We start from the raw sequence: 19,347 nt of genomic DNA, 5'->3' as shown, positions 1-19,347 counted from the left end.
CAGTATTAGTTGTCAGCTGTTTGGTTGTGTCCAACCATTCTAATTGGGCAAAACTAAACATTAAAATAAATTTAATTTTTATTTTTATAATAGCTAAAGTCAAATAAAAAATTTAAAGACATTTCTTAGCCAATTTATTTCTTCCTTTGAGAACTCTTTGTCAGATCCACAGGCAATTTTTAATTAGGCCATTTGTTTCCTTGACACTTTTGAGTTCATATATATGTTATATGTTTTATCCATATATTCCTGCTCAGGATCATTTTTGTGGGTCCATTGAATTTCAGATGTTAACTTTCAAACTTAAGATATGGGTTTGAGGGGAGGCACACCCATATAGTTACAAGAAAAACACAGAATGCCAAATAGACAAAGCTAGAAAAAACTTCCCACCACACACCATAGTTAGAGCACTATATCTATTAAAGAAAGAGTATTGACAACTGCAAGAGAAAATAGCAAGTCACGTAAAAAGAAAACCCACCAGAGTAACACCTAATTTCTCTACAGAAACTTAGAAAGCCAAAAAAAGCCCGGAATAGTGCATTTCAAGTTCTAAAAGACTATGTCAGACAACCTAGACTCCTATACACAGCAAAATGTCTGCCATAGTTGAAGGAGAAAGAACCTTCCATGATACAAACAAGCTAAAGAATCTTCGATCGTCTACTTGTAATAGTTTCCCTCAGGCTTCTAATTGGATCATTAGGTTTTTCAATTTTGCCTTCATTTCGACTTAAATTCTCTTCAAAATTTCTCTCTCTTTATTGAATCCATTTTTTAAATCCTGGGTTGTCTTCATTATTTCCATCACCCTTATGATTGTGTCTTCTTGAGCATTGTCCAAGCATTTATTCTCTTCAAATTTGCTGAGTTGTTTGTTTTTTCTCTAACCCCCCAGAATTCTTTAGTGAAATCTGCAATTTCTCTTTTAAGGTTAATTCTCATTAGAGAACATTTTATAGGGCTGATGGATGTGACTTGGGGAAGATGCTGCCTTCGTCTTTCATATTGCTTGTATTGTTTTCAATGGGAACTGGGTGTATAGACTTCTTTCGTTGGTTCTGTGTCTGATGTGGACATGTCAGACTGGCACAAAGCACAGAATGTGTAGGAATGGCTCAGACCGAACATTGGATATGGTGTGGGAGGGATGGATCAGATGATAGTAGGGGTTTGGGTGCGAGGGTCTCTACAACCACCACAGCCAGCAGAGTAAGAACCTACAGGAGAGAAGCAGGGAGTCTGACCCTGAGTAGTTTATTTTGGGCATTCTTAAGCACAGCACAGTTTGGTGAAAAAAATCCTCGTGATAAACTTAAGCCCCTGGGTACACTAAAGAATAAGATGACTCACTGTCCCTGTGTGTGTGCACACGTGCCTTTTTCCCTTCCCACTTCTCTGTCTCTCTCTGTCTCTCTCTCTTTCCCTCTCTCTTTTAATAAAGCTTTATGCCTATTTTCTGTGTATGTTATTCTTTTGGTCCCCGCCCCTTTCCACACCCACTCCCTGCGACCTCTGGTCTCTCGGAGTCATCCTGAATTCTTTTTCTTCCCTCTCTCTCTTCTCATTGTTCCTGTGTGTGTGTGCACACGTGCCTTTTTCCCTTCCTCTCTTCTCTCTCTCTCTCTCTCTCTCTCTCTCTCTCTCTCTCTCTCTCTCTCTCTCTCCCTTTCTCTCTCTCTTTTAATAAAGCTTTATGCCAGAGGCTGAAACTATGGGCCAGGCAGTGTTTAAAAGAATACAGTTTCCATGTAATTATTTTGGGTAAAGCCAGCCCGGGCCGGGTGGCGGGACACAGCCCGCCGATTCCCACTACATATGCCAAAAAAAAAAAAGAATAAGACAAGACTACACCAAAACTCTTTGTGAAGTACAAGTGACATCTTCCCTAAACATGGGTTCTATAGATCGACAAGCTCATGATAAGGGTCTGGTGGAGGATCTGTTGTGTTCTTCAAAACATACTTCAAAGGTCACCAGGATGTTAACCACATTGTTTCCCAGCCTCCTGGGTGGGAAACAGGTAATGCCTCCCCCTCTTTGAAGGGACAAGCCTGTGTGTTTGGCATTCCTGGTTCCCTGTGCTTCTCTGTGAGCACAAGGGCCTCTGTGCCTCCCACAGCTGGGGAGGGTCTGGCGTGTGGGCAGATGTGCATGCTGGCCTGAGCTGGAAGTTGATGGCAGTGGGAATGGAGCTCACCAGAGTACACCAGGGCAATGGTGTGGAGCCCAGGCTAGATCTGAGGAAGGGGAGGTATGCAGAGAGTAGGAACAGAAAGACCCGCCAGGCTAGACCTCAACAGAAGATGTTCAGGACAGGACTGGGCCTGGATAATTGATATTGCATGGAAAGGATGAAGTCAGGGGTTCCAGTGGGGGCAAGGACAGAATATTCTTCTGCATTTTTTGAGAGAGGGCATCACTACTCTGTAGCTCTGAGTGTTCTAGAACTCACTGTGCAGACCAGGCTGGCCTCAAACTCACATAGGTACATGTAGCTCTGCCTCCCAAGTGCTGAGATTAAAGTCATGTGTCACCACACCAGGTTGAAGATAGAAAAACATTTTAAAGATAGTTTATTATTGTTATTTTGCTTAATGTGTATTTTCCTCTCTTTTATTATTACTATTAAAATATTTCCAATATTTACTTTGTGTGTTGAGGTATTTTACCTACATGTAGGTATGTGTATCACGGGTGTCCAGTGACCACAGAGGCCAGAGGAGGACTTTAGGGTCTCTGGAGCTGGAGTTACAGATGCTGGGCCCTAACCTGGGTCCTCTGCAAGAGCAATATGGCTTATCAACTCTGAGCCAGCTTTCTAGATTGTCTACCACTATTTTAAATTTTATATTTTGGGGCTGGAGAAATGGCTCAGTGGTTAAGAGCATTGCCTGCATTTCCAAAGGTCATGAGTTCAATTCCCAGCAACCACATGGTGGCTCACAACCATCTGTAATGAGGTCTGCTGCCCTCTTCTGATCTGCAGACACACACAGACAGAATAATGTATACATAATAAATAAATAAATATTTAAAAAAATAAATAAATAAATTTTATATTTTGTCTTCTCTTTTCTTTATTAATTTTTCCTTTAAAAAAAATCTTTCACTACCTACCTAATGCCTGTCTACCAAACCTGCAGTTTAAATTTTTTTTCCATTTTTCTTTTTATCTTCTCTACTTGTAAACTAATTTTACTTTTAAAGTTTTTGGTTTATTCTACATTGATGTTAGTTACTCCTTTTCTTTGCTAGTGATCTTTTTATTTAGTTTTTTTTCTGTTTTCACAAGTTTTGTTTTTATTTGTAGTGATGATTGTTTGCTGAACTCTGCATATGAGATGCACATTCAGATTTGTTCATCCTTATTATCTCACAATAGCCAGGATGCACACTTGCTTCTCATGCTTGCAAAACTTCAAAGGCTGGTGTCTGTGGCCTCTGTCAATTTAGCTTGGCTGAATCTTAAAAATCTCCTTTGCTTTTTCAATTATTTTCTCATCGTAGGGAGGCTTTCTCTGGCTGCCAGGCTGCAGAAACTTCTTCACATTGGGCAGGCTGCTGATTCTGCTCTTCAGCGCCTGTAATCCAGAAAACACTGCCTGAGAATCAGAACTGCTCATGTGCACAGTGCAGACCATCTGAGCCTCTCCCAGCACACGACCAACTGCATCCCTGCAACAGGTCCAGAGTAGACATGAGAAGAACGACAAATCCCTGAGCTAGAAACCATAGCTCGGCTCAATTTCCTTAAGACCTCCTTAGACACCCAGATGCCTTCTCCTCAGGCCCCTGGACACAGCCTGTGCAGAGTGTGGTGCAGAGCACAGAGCACAGAGCACGGTGTCTCTCAGGTGTGAAAGCAGAGAACCAGAGAAAAGTGAAGACATGGAAAACTGAGAAGGAAATGGGAACGAAAATTTCCAAGTCTGACCAGGAGCAACTCACAGCCAGTTTTCACACTGGAGATTAGGATGGGATCACTGGGGGTGGGATTAGAGGGGAGACAGCATGGTGGGGACCGTGGAGAGGGAAGCACAGTGCTGAGGAGTCAGAGCTGAGGAAGGGGGGCAGCATGACAGAGACCTGCTCAGACACTGTGTGTACAGAGACAGGCCACATGAGATGGAAGATGAAGGCCAGAAGCAGCCTGCAAGGAACAGGGGTCCAAGCAGAGAGCTGTGGGGTCCTGTGTCTTTTTCATGATAAAAGGCAAAATGGTCTTCTTCAGGTTCCAAACTTAAAACTCCATATGTAAAAAGATGATTTTTATGCATGTAACCAGGATCTAATAGCTCAGTTTGGAGGCTTGAGGTTAGGCACTCAGCAGCCCAGAGTAATATTATAGGAGGCAAGTATGTGTGGCTGCTTCTCTGCCTCTCACCTTCAGCAGGGGGAAAGGGTCCAGAAGGCTGGAGTCAAGCTCTTCAACATAGAGGAGAACTTCCAGCAGGTGAATGTCCACCCTGGTCAGCCTGTTCCCAACAAGGTAGTCTTGTCCGTGGCTCTTCAAAACCTACCAAATTAAAGCACAGAGATTATGAACATATAGGGTTGAGCTGGTGCCACTACCCTTTCCAAGTCTCCCAATAGAGTCTCTGACTCTTCCTGGCAGGAATACAACTGCAGACACAGACCTGTGATGTAAGAGGCAGCATGAGAAGTCAGGCACGCGACCTCCTCTCTAAAGCTCAGGTGACCTTTCTCTGTCATTGCACATTCCATGGCCTTCGCACCGCCACCCTATGTACATTTTCCACGTGGGATAAGGGCTTAGCCCCTTGCACATCATGGCTCCTCCCCTTAGTTTGAAATGACAGAGCACTGGGAGTTCAGGACGTTCCTCTCCCTGTCCTGTCTGTTCAGTCCCGTGGGCAGAGGCCTCATCTGCAGGGAACATCAGTCTCCAGAGAACACCCTGTGTCTGTCCTCTCCTGTGTCTGCTTTCCTCGGTTCTCTGGAATCTGAACTACACCTGGCTGAGCTACAATACATCCTCCCTGTACAGCATCGGCTCTGACTCCCAACCTTCACTGCGTCATGACTGACGGGGCTGAACTGTACAGGGGGAACTGAGTCGAAGTCTCAATAACTTTGTACGGATAACACATGAATGTTGGGCAGATGAGCACGCCAACACCAAATAGGACTAATATTGCTATCTGATAGGTGGCTATGAATTTATTTAACATTTATTTTAACATTTCTGGTTGTGAGAAGATTTAATAATAGAACTGTCTCAGTTACAGCTTATGACATTTACTTAAATATCCCAGCAATATGAAAATCACTGATAACCTAAAGGACAAGCTCTAGCTATATCATGAGCTACAAGTAGAGAAGAATCCAAGTGCTTTGTGGTCACCTTATCACACTGTATACATGTCTACAGAGAAAAAATATAATGAATGCATTCAGAAACAAAGAAGGCCAGGCATGGTGGCACACACACTCAAGATGCTGAGGCAGGTGGATCTCTGTGAGCTTGAGTTCAGTAAACAGAGAGAGTTCCAGGAGAGCCAGAGCTACATAATAGAGAAATCCCTGTTATAAAGAAAAGCAATAGAAGGAGGAAAGAAAAAAAACAATGAACTACAAAAGGAAGCATCAAATGTTCTCAGTACAGAGTTTACTGTGTGCCTGGAAATCATGACTCACATACCAAAGATATTTTAAATGGTGATGGCTGGGCATTGTGTCCTGTGAGACAGAGCCTTGACTCCAGAGGGCTATGTGGGGACCTGATGGCTCCTAAATCCCTCACTGCTTCCACAGAGCAGAGGCAGCCGTGAGTGAACATTCAGTGAATTATAAATGGGGTCAAAGTCAGGTCTCTGAGGAATGTGTAGGATCCCTTATCCTGTAGGATCACAGCTTTGTTCTCAGCTTTTTGTGCATGGCTCTTCTCCCACGCATGGCATCTGTGACCCTAACTCCTGCAGGCCAGTGTTCCTTTACATCTCTTCATCAGCCTCCTCCTCTCCCCCACATCACTGTCCTAGGTCAGGTTCTTCTCCTCCGTCTCTGAAGCTCTCTCCTCTCCTCCTGACAGCCAGTGCTCTCTGGCCTCCCTGTGTGATGTGACAGAATATTTTCTCATCTGTGTTTTTCTGCAGTTTGCCCTGGAATTGAAGCCCGGTGTGTCTGCAGGATCTAGGTCCATCTCTGGTGTGGCTCAGCCTTCCACAGATCAGTTCTGGTTATGGGCTTGAACCCTGTTGAATGTGGACCACTAGATTGGTGTGATCATGCGGTGCTCCTTCACAGGCCATTTTTATACAGCGTCCTGTGGGCAGGGAGCTGCAGGGGAGGCTCATGGAAGGTCAGAGCGGCAGCACCCTGTCCCTCCCAACCTCGTCTTTGCTTTGTCCTGGGAACTCAGTGTCCCCGGACTTCAGACAGCCTCCTTACCTGTTCGTAGGCAGGCAGGTACCGGCTTTTGGCTTTTTCTTTTGCCAAGGATATCTTGGCTTCTCTTTGGTCTGGGAAACATGTTACCACTTGCAGCATCATCTCAGTGAGATCTAAAATCCCCTCTGTGTACATGTCAATCCTGAAAGACAAAATTATCCATATGATCGAGGATTTTCAGGAATTCACTATTTTGATTTTTAATCTAAAAACCTGAGAGATTTACACTGAAAAGTGGTTGCAAACTTACTCACCTATAGTGGCAAATAACACAAATATTAACTTTGTCCCTAGAACATCCTTTTCAACAAAATACATGTTTAGAGTTTTTGTTGCACACACATGACCCATCCAAAGTACCAAGAGCACCACTGTCCCATATAGAGACACAGTCATGATAAACTTGGTGACATCCAAAATGATAACCATCAACCAAGTGGTGGTGGTACATGCCTTTAATCCCAGCACTTATCTCTGTGAGTTCGTGGCCAGCCTGGTCTACAAGAGCTAGTTCCAGGACAGGCAGCAAAGCTACAGAGAAACCCTGTATAGAAAAACAAAACAAAAGAAAAACAAACAAAAGATAATAACCATCAACTCTACAGCAGGCAGGCTTTCTCTGTCTCTCTCTGTCTCTCTGTCTGTGTGTGGCTGTGTCTCGCTGTGTCTCTGTCTCCAATTGTTTCTGTTTCTTTCTGTCTGTCTCTCTTCCAGCCCCTCCTCTCCCTGTCCCTCTCTGTCTCCATGCTGTGGTTTTCTCATCTTTCATTCTGCTGCATGGCCCAGAGTCATTCTAGGTCAGTGTTAGAAGTTTTCCACTTGTTTCTCATGGAGAACATCTGTATGACCTCCACACACTGCTGCTGGATTCTGGCCTTGCTGACATTTGTCAACGTGCCTATTTCTTCCTCATTCCAACCACAGCACATACAGACACATGCATCCTTGTTCTAAACTGTACTTTACACGGTGATTTTGGGAGAGTTTCACTGTCACACTTCCACACACTTACGGTGTTGGCCCTGCAAAGGTAGTATTCTGTGTTCCAATGCATCTCTTTCATTCTAAGACTGTGGACACCCTCCGATGATAGCAGAGTCTGATCCTCACTCCCTTTGGACCCCAATCCTGCCCCACTGTGGCAGCTGCTGCAGGAGGACTGATCTGCTTCCTCCTTATCCAGGGGGAGATCGGGAACATTTCATATGACCAGAGCCAGGAACATGTGCCCTGGAGTCTGCTCACTGAACATCATACAATGTTCACGCTTTACCTTTGTTTTGCTTCCCTCACCCCTTCATGTATGTTCATGGCTAAAATCATACGCTGTGCTCCTCTTTCATCTTTTATTGAATATCATGGCTGATTCTGCCATGAGAAAATTATAAATAATGCTGCTAGGAGTATTTCTATACAAGCACTGTTACAACCAAGTCTCTATTTCCCATGGACAAATGTTTTCCGCAGTATAAATCATGGCTAGCACCACGTTTAGCTCTTTGATTAACTGCAATACTCATACACAGTGGTTCATGAGTGAAGGATTTTGTCAAGCAGAGTGGGTCCCAGCATGGGTGGTACAGTCCATAGAACTGCTTTAGTCCTGAATTAAATACTTCAGGTAAACCTGGTTCTTGGGAACCTAAGCCTCATTGAGTTGAGCAGTCCATACAACTGGCTGGGAATCCAGATGCTTGCTCTGCACTGTTCCTATTCCTGGGACATGGGAGGCAGCTCCTCACCCATCCTTCCCTAGGACTCCTCCTCCAGCCTCAAGCCCTGTGTCCTTTGCCCTAAGCAGTTGGTTGAGGTCCAGCACTGAAGCCTTGAGCACCTGGAGTCATGGCTTCCCCATGCTCAGACCCTTGGCCACTGTGTTTGCGATTCTGTTCCTGTGCTGTGCTGACATCATCCTCGGCTGTAGCCACACTCCCCCGCATCCACCCCATTGCTCTTCCCTCTCCTCCGTGGACTCTTCCATCCTTGGCCTCAGTGGTATAACCAGCCTGTTCTAGACATAAACCCTGCCACCCTAGTGCTCACTGATGGAGAGACCCAAATTTTCTTTCTTTCCCCTTGGAGTAACAACAGGAAATATACCATACAGGGCTCTCTCCTTCGCGTCCTTCCCATAGAGGTCGTATTTGGTGGCGATGTAGTTGAGAATGGCTCTGCTCTGTACCAGCCTCATCCCGTCAATCTCCACCATGGGCAGTTGTTGAAACATCAAACTCCCATCTGTGAAAGAAGAAAGGAAAATGTCTGTGAGGTGTCCAAGTCTCACTTCTCAGGAGCAGAAAAGTTGTACTGAAGTGTCTGATCATGCAGAGGAAAAATAAATGATTGGCTCTCAGTTTTTCAAGCTGAACCCCACTTACTTTTAGCTTCTGTTTCCTCTCTGTCTCCCCCATCTTCTTTTGGCTTTTGAGCTTCTCACATTCATCTTTATTTCCTATCCAGACACATATTATATTTCAAGTGCATGTTTTTATGTCAGTTCATGTCCCTGGATACATGTGAAGATGAGGAGGGACAGCAGAGGGCCACCATGAAAACAGAGCTAGTATGTTTGACAATCTCATCATATTCATGACGTTAAGGTGATGTGTGACATTTTCTTATGCAGTGAGCCACCACAAGTTCCTCCAGCCTGTTCTTATGGAGTGATAGTGCTGGCAGCACAACCCAGAAAGCTGCTGGCTTTTTTTTTTTAAAGAAGCTGCACAGTTTTTACTGCGCCCTGCAGTGCCTTGCTCACTATAAGCCCATCTAGAAAAAAAAAAAAAAAATTGTGGCTACCAAAAGCCATGCTTAACTCTGTTCTTTTGTGTCTAGAATTCCTTTTTAAGCTTTCTCAGGTTCTTAAGTGGATTTTAGGCATACACCTTTAATCCCAACACTTGGGAGGCAGAGGCAGGCAGACTTCTGTGAGTTCAAGGACAACCTAATCTACAGAGTGAATTCCAGGACAGTCAAAGATACACAGAGAAACCCTGTCTCAAAGAGCCAAAAATTAAAAATAAAAATAAAAGAAATAGAGGTTAAAATAAAGCCACTTAAAGATAAAAAAAAAATACACAGAGAGTCTGGATACTATATGTTATTATGTTGTCTTTAAATTGTTTGATGGCCAAAGAAGGAATAACAGCTGCTAAAAGACATTTGTTTATAAATGCTGCTGAATTAATCCAAGATATTTTTAAAATACATTGAGTTCAAAATTGAATTCAAAAGATATGTTACTTTGGAGAAGAGGTTTTGCTTTTGTTTCTACAGGAAATGAGGAACTGTGGATTCATTCTGCATTAAGAAATATCAGGGCCGGGCGGTGGTGGCGTACGCCTTTAATCCCAGCACTCGGGAGGCAGAGGCAGACGGATCTCTGTGAGTTCGAGACCAGCCTGGTCTACAAGAGCTAGCTCCAGGACAGGCTTCAAAGCCACAGAGAAACTCTGTCTCGAAAAAAAAAAAAAAAGAAAGAAAGAAAGAAATATCAGGTTTGACCAAGGAAGACCCCCTGAGAAATCTCTGATAGGAGGAATGGCCCAGATGTCTGAGTTCTACATCCAGAACAGTTCAAAGACTGCTGCCTGAGATATTCAAGCCCCACAGGATACTCTAGTCAGGACTTAATCATAATTCTAAAATTTCTTTAGGTCCCCATAAGATTAGCAGAGCCCCCAATCAGCAGGAAGTATCCTGGAAAACTATGCTCACATTCCCAAAAAATGGATTATGTAGGTTTGCCTTTGTTTGGAATGTTGGTTACAAGTTGTTATAGATAATGGTCAGGAGAAAAGCTAAACAAAGGAGATTCGATTTAGAGTTCTTGTTTTAAAAATAGGGGGAGTGTTGTGGGACAATACCCTGTCACTTGTATTTTAAATAAATGCTGATTGGCCAGTAGCCAGGCAGGAAGTAGAGGCGGGACAATGAGAATTCTGAGAAGAGGACTCAGGCTGCAGTCGTCATCCAGACACAGAGCAAGCATGATGTGACAGCCTTGCCAAAAATGTACCAAGCCACGTGGCTAACAGAGACAAGAATTATGGGCTAATATAAGTTAAAAGAGTTAATAAGAAGCCTGAGATAATAGGCCAATCAGTTTATAATTAATGTAGGCCTCTGTGTGTTTATTTGGGACAAAATGGATGTGAGACCTGGTGGGAGAGAAACATCAGTCAACATGATAAACCTTCTAGTAATAAGTACCACATGGATGACATACAGATACTTGGTGTTACCTTTTATTAACTTTTCCAAATCTTCTGAAGTTTCCATTAACTTTTCTTCAAACTGGAAGCAGAAAAAGTAAAGGCACTCTTGTTAGTCTATTCTGTATCATTGTAGACTTTTGAACTTGAGCAATCTGTATCTAGTAGTACATTCTGTATCATTGGAGATCTTTGAGCTTGAGTGGTCTGTGTCTGGTAGAACATTCACAGAAGATAAAATGTGCAGTAGATATAAAGGAGACTGATCATGGTCACTTGGAATTCAGAGTAGATCCATCAACAAAAGGATGGTGATCACAACAAAGGTACTCAATCTTGTAATGTTCCTCCACTCTGACCCCACCATCCATGCATAAGCCCTAAGAAAAGAGTGCTCTATGCAGGGCAGAAGTGGCCCCTGCCTTTAATACTAGCACTCAGGAGGCAGAAGCAGGCATATCTTTTTTAATTCAAGGCCAGCTTCATATATAGAATAAGTTCCAGGACAGGCTCCAGAGATCCAGAGACAGGAATCAGAGAAACCATGTCTCCAAAATCTAACGAACAAACAAACAAAAAAGAGTAATCTCACTGGAGAACAAGGATTAGAAAGTTGACTGTTGAGATTTGGGGCTCTCAGGAAAGCCTGTTAAGTCCAATGAGAATAGAATAGAACTTTCTGTGTGGCATTTCACGGTGCATGGTATGGGCCCATGATTACCTGGGTTTCTTTTCTTCAGGATTTAGTTTTACGAATTTTAATTATGTGCGTGTCTTTGTGAATGTCTATTTCTACGTATGGTTTTTTACATGTGAATACATCCATCTTTGGAGGTCAGATGCCAATGGTTAGAGATTCACTTGAAAATGGAGTGATGGGTGCTGGGAACAATAGTAGATTGTCTACTTTGGAGTCCCAAAAATCTGGGCCCATTTCCACCTTGTCTGACAGTCAGAGAGTTGGAGGTTGCTCAAATGATCAACAATTATAATTGCATGTCCCAACACAGGAATTGATTGCTTGATTCTTTTGACATTAATATAGCTCCATTCAATCATGACAGGTACTTCCGCTCTTTCTTTTGTAACTATGAGGTCACCTGGGGAGGAATGGCCTTCAGGATACATTATCTAGAGCAGTTTTCCTACCTAGACATCAGAATGCTAATGATCGGATGGCTCAGAGTGTTAAAGTGACTGTTTGAGTTGTCCTTTGTGTCATGTTAATAAAGTCTTTTGTTACCTCCCTCCTCCCCCACCCCAATTTACATTGGGTATAAAAGCTATGAAAAAATAAACAGAGGCAAATTTTCAGTAATCATTAGAATAGCCGACCACTATTATTCTATGGTTTCTGTATTAATATCTATGCATCTTCATAGTCTTTACTTATATTTCTAAATTCCTATGCCCCTATGTTGGCAAGAGGTATTTTTGGCGAGGTCAGTCCTTGACAGCCTACATGTACAGTAAGAACTCTAAACAGCCAAGCCATTACTCGAGACCCATGTCAAAGGTACTTACATCTTAGGGTCACTGCTGTATTCTTAAAATATTATTTTTATGTATGAGTCTTACATGTTTTTGTATGAGGGTACACATACCCAGTGACAATCCACAATTGCCTTTTATATGGGTTCCTGGTATCCAAACACATGTGATTTAATCTTTAGCCACCTAACCAGCTCACCAGTTCTCTAGAGTACTTTAAACCACTCTTTTCCTTTCACAATTTAAAAAGTTTAAAGAAATTTCTCAATCCAGAAGGTAGAAAATCAGCTTCAACCCTGTGTGGTGAGACAGTTTGCTGACCATCCCATAACCCCACAGATTGGACTGACAGACAATGTAATGACGTCAACAACGTGCACAGCACTCAGATAGGTGCAGGGAGTGGTGACAGTCATCACAGAGGGTGGCTGAACTGTGATGGGCTTGGTGGGTGTGAGGGGGATGATGTCAGTGGCAGTCTGTGGGCACAGTGAGCTGGAAGGTCCGATCCAGGGTCTCTAGCGGCCTCTGCCCACTGCCTTCTCAGTCACTATGGACACAGAAGAGGAAGGCTTGTGCAGACCCCCCACCCTCTCCTCCTGATCTGAATCAACAATTCTGTGGCTTAGAACATCCCCTGAGCCACAGAGCTGGCGTACACACACTGGTACCCAACTATTCATGTATTTAAAGAATCCTCCTGGGCTGGCACTAGCGTGTCTCGGCTCTTATGCACTCCTTCTTTCAGAAAGGATCAGTTGAAGCCCTGTTCCGTTAAGGAATGGAGGTGGATTCCACAGCTGAGGGAAACACGTTGCCATGACACTGAGGGAGGACACCAAAGCCGCCTTCACAGGACACCACTTCATCTTTTAACCTCCCCATTCTGCTCCTGTCTGAGGAAGGCAACATCTTAGGCAGCTTCCAGGACTTCCTCTCAGGAAATACCAATAGCTGAGCTCCCCTGGAGTGAGCTGGGAAGTGTTTTTCCCAGTGGCACCTCCAGAGGGCAGCACTACCATCTTCCAGAATTTTCTGCCCTGAACCTCAGAATGTTGCATCCAAGCTCACTTCGGCCCCTCTCACACTTTCCTGAAAGCTCACAGATGTGGGGCCACCTGACGATGGCACCTCTGCTTTACATCCTACCTATGCCCTCCCGACCAGCCCTGCACCTAGCCTTTGAGGGTCCCTAGAAACCGATTACTGAGTGTGCTGGACTGTGGCAGGCAGTGTGTTTCTGTCTTCTGTGTCAGAGCTCCCATTTGTCCTGTTTATCTTTAACTTAACTCTATTGAACGTCTCTTGTATAATTTACCCCTTTTCATAGTTTTTATTTTATAAGAGTGAGGGGGAGTTAAGGGCCCATGCAGACCAGAGGCGTGGGCACCCTCTGAGGCTAGAGTAGCGGGCAGTTGTGAGCAGCCTGCGTGGGTCCCCGGCAAGGGCACCATGGGGTTTTGACCACTGAGCCATCACTTCAGTCTCCTGTCCCCTTGAAGCCATTTTTATCATGGAAATTTCTGGTTCTACGCTGTAAAACTACACACAAGACACAAAGATCCTCCACCCGTCGATCACCAGCTCCAATAACCCCCAGCTAATGTCCACGGGGTTCCTCACTGTGCCCATCCTCTCTGTGACTCTGACCTTAATGTCAGACACATCCAAGGTGTCACATATCCCTATCACAAATTCACAGTAGTGAATCTCCAAGTATAAATACCCTTTTAAAAAGAATGGTGTCACACCTAAAATCAAAATATCATGCCATGACCTGCAATAATCAATTACTATTGCCTAATTATCAGTATTCAAGTTTCTAATTCTGTATGTCTCATTATATTACTTGATACAACTCAAATAGCTAATTAACCCAATGAGTAATTACTGATATATTTTTCTCCTTAAAACAGTTTTTAAGTGAATGAGGTTTTGGTATAAAGCATAGTAAAATTATTGTTTACATAAATTAGTTCATCTCCTTCTCAGTACATCTAGATTACCATTGAATTTTATTCTATGTACCATTTACCCGGTGTGGAGTCTCTCAGCTTAGAGAAGTATTTAGATTTCTCTTAGGAACTGGTACAGAAGAGCAATGCATAACCTACCTCCACCCCTGCTGCAGCCAGGAGCCACCTGATGCACTCCATCCTGCCCCGGCCAATGTAGTAGTAAAGCACAGGTTTCCCAGCCATGGCTGCAACTGTGGTTTCACTGTGCATGGAAAAGCAAAGAGATCAATCCCTGGGAGACTGTGCTCTGGGATACAGTCAGTAATACAGCACTAGGGAAGGGCGGTCTGCCTTCTTTTGCAGGGGCCCAGGAAGGTCTATTGAATAATTTCTCACCCAGAAAGCAGAGCCATCATGGAGGGGGTGAGACAAAGTCCCTCCCCAGCCTTTTGGTCCCTGGGTTGCTCAGTTCAGAAATTTTTGATGGCTTCGTGTAAACCTGGCTGTGCCAAACCCTTGTTCTCCCCACAGAAGGGCCCATCTCTTGGTTGCAGGTCTGTTCCCCACTGCTAGACTGGATCCTGTTCTACAGTACAGAAGGCGGTAGCTGATGCATCAACGTCATATCACAGGGAGTCGCTGCCTTTGGTGCACACCACATAACGGGCAGGTGCTCGTGTGAACTTCGTGTAACCACCACAGAGTTTGCTGGTGAGGAACTGCCCCTGTTTCCAGTCTACAGGAGAGACAGATGTCCACACTGTCACACGAGGAGGAAACCCTGGTGAGTGCAGCTCAGTTCCTGCACAGGGACCCACACACTGGGTCCTGCCGCTCAGTGGGCTGGAAGTCAGCGTCATGGCTCATGGGCTGTGTCTTCAACTTGTGATGTGATAGGAAATGGCACAGTCTGCCTTTTAAGAAGCACTCTACTTGTGTGTGCATGCATGCATGAGTGTGTGCATTTGTGTGTATAGTGTATGTGTGTTAGTGTGTGTATGTGTATGAGTGTGTGTGTTAGTGTGTGTGCATGTGTGTGTAAGTGCCCATGGCTGAAGTGGCTAGGAAAGCTAGAAGACATCAGTCTCCAGTGCTGTGGGCTCCTCCTACCAGCTGAGCATCACCAGGCCTCAACAATATTCCTACCCCTCAGACATCGGCCTCCCTTCCCTCAGGTCACAGCTGCTTCTCTTGGGCACCTGACAGTTTCCTACAGCACTGTACAATGCTCTGTTCTTTTTGTCTTTCTGTTTGCTTTTCTCTGTTTTCTCCAGAAACTCTCCTTTGCCCTGGAGAGTTCCATACTGGGAATTCACAGCGACTCTGAAATGCTGAGGCTTTCAGATCCCTCCCCATATGCAGAACCTTTAACCTCCTGGTTTAGAGCTGCACACTGTCTCAGAGTCCGCTGGTCTTCTCCAGATTAGTGATGGATGCTTTGAACCTTAGCGTAGGGTTGGCCGCATAATGGCTGAGGGTCAGAGTTTGGGTTTAGCCTCGTTCCTCTACAGACTCATTTCTTCCTGCCATGTCTTCCTACAGAATTTTAAACTGTTTTCTGGTCTCGCACGCATTTCCTCATACACACAGCTGTGATCACAGAGGAAATATGCAAACAACCTTCTCTCTGGTATATGGTGCAAAGTTAAGTCTACATTCCTCGGACATTTCATGCTTCAATTGTTCAAGATTCACAATTTTTTCATTTGCTTTCTTGGGATTACCAGCTAAAAACAGGTTGTGTTGTTTGTAATTAAATAAGATAGTAATAAAGTAACAAATCCTAAGTATGAAACCTGCTACTCTGCTGTTTAAACAGAATCATCAAAGCAACCAGAATCCCTAGGACACAAACAAATGTGGTAGAAATCCAAACTGGGGAAGGGCTTTGGGAGGGAGGCCTGGGAGAGCCTGGGTGAATTCAAGTTCTCAAGTGAGAGGAATCTGCATGTTCTCTGTCAGACTGGAACACAATTCAAGAGAAGAACGTTATTGATCTCAGGTTTGCCTGAAAGGGCAATCCAGGTCTACTCCTCACTGTCCTTAATCCCAGGCATATAGATTCCCTTGTAAATACCTTAAACCCCACCCTTCAGCTCTGTGACCCTAGAGGAGGAGGAGGAGGAGAAGGAGGAGGAGGAGGAGGAGAAGGAGGAGGAGGAGGAGGAGGAGGAGGAGGAGGAGGAGGAGGAGGAGGAGGAGGAGGAGGAGGAGGAGGAGGAAAGGTCAGAAGAAAGGAAGAATGAAGACCAGGACATAGGAAACAGGGGGAAATGGCTAAGGAGGAATGGAGGAGGGGAGGGAGGACAGAAAGAGAGAAGGAAGAGAGGTGCAAAATAGTTTGCTACTCAACATTCAGTAACAAAATAATTCAGATGAACCAGAATCAAATGCAGGTAAAGTCAATGGTACTGAGCAGTGTATATGATAAAAGTCCATATATAAGGTGAAATTACATAATAAAACCAGCTACTTTGTACAATTAAGTCATGCTAAATAGAACATGGAAAAGCTGTTTGCCACTGCCACACACAAGGAACTTGTTACACAGGTTATAAGAGAGAGAACTGACCTAGTGAGAGTCCAGACCTCTGCTCTGCTCAGCTCCCCAACTCCTGCTCCAGATGAGTGTGGAAGCTTCTTTAGTAAGTTGAGAAGTCTCACCAAGGGGGTGGGGACCAATAGGAAACAGCCACTCCCACTGACTCCCACAGAGCTCAGGATCCAGAGTTTCAAGATAGAGTAGGAAGCTGACAAATCACAGAGGGACTTCCAAGCCACCACCCTCTCAGGAAGATCTGAATCCTTTAATGTTTTCATTGATTTAAAGCTCTTGTGCCTCTAAGTAACCTCTCATGCGTGTTCCTGTGAACAACCCTAATGAAGCACATTGCTCATGACAGAAGAAACACAGGAGGGAGGACGGTGCTAGAATCATGAATGGTGTCACAGAGTCAACTACGGAACCCTCAGCTATGATGATAAGATGTGACTTACATCTACTGAATTTGGGGGAAAGTTTGTTAAACAGCCTCAAATTACAGAATTAACACATTGTCTCAAACTCAAGGCTAAGTTGAAGTTAAGGTTACAATGTCCCTGCTTACTGTATCTGATGATAATGCTAATATGGTGTAATAGAATATTTGTCTCAACCTTTGTCCTGTTTTAATCAGGAACTGAAGGGCAGAAAGAATTTCACAATTCACACTTAACTTCACCTGGATGGCCATCAACACACTATCCCAGCATGCTCTGGGTCTCTGTGCATCTGTGCATCCCTGCAGTTACTGCTGCGGGAAAACTGTCATGTCACCATTAGCAAAGTCACTACAAGACAGTGAGAATTACGGTTACTTCGTGCCAAGTTCAGACTCAGGGATCTTATCCACAAGCAAGGGCATCTGTCACTGACTTCACTCACAGACCCACAAGTTCACTTGTGATTTTAGTTATAAACATTGGTCCATAGGTCTCGGGCTATTAATCATTGCATGCTGACCTCAGTGGCTTCAGAGATGCATGTCACTAGCCTGAGTCTGCACATCATCCAAGTGTCCAGCGCTGGCCCCTTTGTATCCTGGTGTGCACTGCTAATTTCTCCTCAGCTGTAGAATCTGCTCCACTGCTCTACAAACAGCTGGCAAAGCTGCAGTGCTGCACTCCAGGGTGATGCACATGTGCACAGCACAGGGTCTCAAGTCCGTGTGTCAGTCAGTTCCAGGGAAGAGCTGTGTCTGACACTGCTCGTGAAAGAGTCCATGTCACAGGCAGTGAGTTTGTGGCAGAGGAAGAAAGAAAACCTGTGGGGAAGGCGAGTGTCCCAGGAGAGCACTGTGGAGACTTGCTGGAGAGAACTGGAGATCTCAAGTGCACAGCAAGGGCTGAGTCAGGAGCTCTGCTGAGGGTGCTGATGCCTCAAAACTGAGTCCATTGTCCCTGCCCTGAAGAGAAGGGAGCCCTCAGCTTCCTGCCTGTTGGTGCCATTTTCCCGGGACCATGTCCCTGTTCTCTTAGCCTGCCTGCACTTTAGTCTTTCTGCAGCCCAGGCTCTGCACTCACCATTGCTTCAGCTGGGCCTGCTCCTCTCCATCCACATGCTGGGCTCCCCCATCAGGTCCCTGTCCAGACAGCAGGAAGCCCTGAGCAAGGAGCTCTCCAGGGCTTGGTTCTGAGTTCCCAAGGCTGGCTAAGTGTGCAGCACACTGGAAAGCCTCTGTGAGTGTGTGACCAACTTTCCTTTAGTGTTTGAGATGTGTCACCGTGTGCAGCTGTAGAGAGGACATTCTTCTGGCCCATCATGTGCTCACCTCTTAACCAACTAATGTTAAAGTTCTTTGGTGAAAATCCTGACCTTTATCTCTATTAAAAATGAAACGTGTTCTACAAATGCGTTCTTTGAAATAACTTTGCCTAGAGAAAAGTTTACAGGGCTGGTAGTGCGGCTTGGATGTAATATTTGTTTTGGCATGCTCCCAAGAGCCTGGGGTGGAGCCAACATGGAAAAGAGAAGTTCAAAGCATAGAGCCCCCAAATACTCTTTCCCTGTGTGACAGTTATTTGGACACCAACACCCCTGTGTCATCTCTCTCTGAGGCTGTCTCTCTTTGCCTTTTAAGCATTTGTGTGAAGAGTGATAGCCAAGTTTTAGAAGCATGTCTTGGGCCTTGGTGACAGTCCAACAATGTAAGGTTTTCTTAGAAGACACGATGAAAGGAAAAAGGAACCTAGTTCTGTGCCCTTGCTCAGGAATGGATTGCAAGGCCAGTCTGGGGAGGAGGCCTGGACCTCGAAGGAGTCAAGGTTTTAGTTCCTGGGAATGTGCCTGTTCCTCCTGAAGAGACTTGAGTTATCAGTCCCAAGGCCACTGTGTGTGCTCAGTCTCTAATGCCCTTGAGAAACCCTGTGTTCCCTTTGTGCACATTATTGATTAGCCTTCTGCTGACTTTGCCCCACTTATCCCTGAACAATAGTATAAAAGATGCTGTACTTTTTTTATAAGCTTCCTTGGCATAAGACATAGCTTGTGTAAGACTTTCTTCATCTAAACTTACGTGTCTCTTTTCCTTCTGATCCCCTCATCTTCTGTATAGAGAACCTGGTCAGTGAAGAATGATCACTGACTCAGTGCAGGGCCTCCTTGTTATTTTCTGATAAATTGAATGAAGATATATATATATATATATATATATATATATATATATTTTGCAAAATAAAGCAAATCAATCTTGTTTTTTTTCTCAACATATGATTTCCCACAGGGTCAT

General features: G+C 44.4%; 2 protein-coding genes across 5 annotated transcripts in view; both read right to left on the bottom strand.

Annotated features, from left to right (window-relative positions):
- The window catches only part of LOC119809018 (glutathione S-transferase A2-like), a 118,657-nt gene that overhangs the window by 52,480 nt on the left and 46,830 nt on the right, over nucleotides 1-19,347 (bottom strand). The gene's annotated exons all lie outside the window — the stretch shown is intronic.
- The window catches only part of LOC119809017 (glutathione S-transferase A2-like), a 29,575-nt gene continuing 13,585 nt past the window's right edge, over nucleotides 3,358-19,347 (bottom strand). Inside the window, exons 1-7 of one of the 3 annotated variants that reach the window (XM_038321655.1) lie at nucleotides 16,653-16,790; nucleotides 14,237-14,342; nucleotides 10,662-10,713; nucleotides 8,523-8,655; nucleotides 6,418-6,559; nucleotides 4,391-4,522; nucleotides 3,358-3,587 (exon numbers count right to left, since the gene is read on the bottom strand). In XM_038321655.1, the coding sequence (XP_038177583.1) occupies nucleotides 3,456-3,587; nucleotides 4,391-4,522; nucleotides 6,418-6,559; nucleotides 8,523-8,655; nucleotides 10,662-10,713; nucleotides 14,237-14,323 (678 nt within the window). In that variant the 5' untranslated portion in view covers nucleotides 14,324-14,342; nucleotides 16,653-16,790 and the 3' untranslated portion in view covers nucleotides 3,358-3,455. Of the gene's footprint in view, nucleotides 3,588-4,390; nucleotides 4,523-6,417; nucleotides 6,560-8,522; nucleotides 8,656-8,795; nucleotides 8,870-10,661; nucleotides 10,714-14,236; nucleotides 14,343-16,652; nucleotides 16,791-19,347 lie in introns of those variants that run through there. The other 2 variants (XM_038321656.1, XM_038321657.1) reach the window with 2 other exon arrangements.

This window comes from Arvicola amphibius, chromosome 3 (genome assembly GCF_903992535.2).
Source record: "Arvicola amphibius chromosome 3, mArvAmp1.2, whole genome shotgun sequence".
Lineage (NCBI taxonomy): Eukaryota > Metazoa > Chordata > Mammalia > Rodentia > Cricetidae > Arvicola > Arvicola amphibius.
This window is presented reverse-complemented; position numbering and strand designations above follow the sequence as displayed.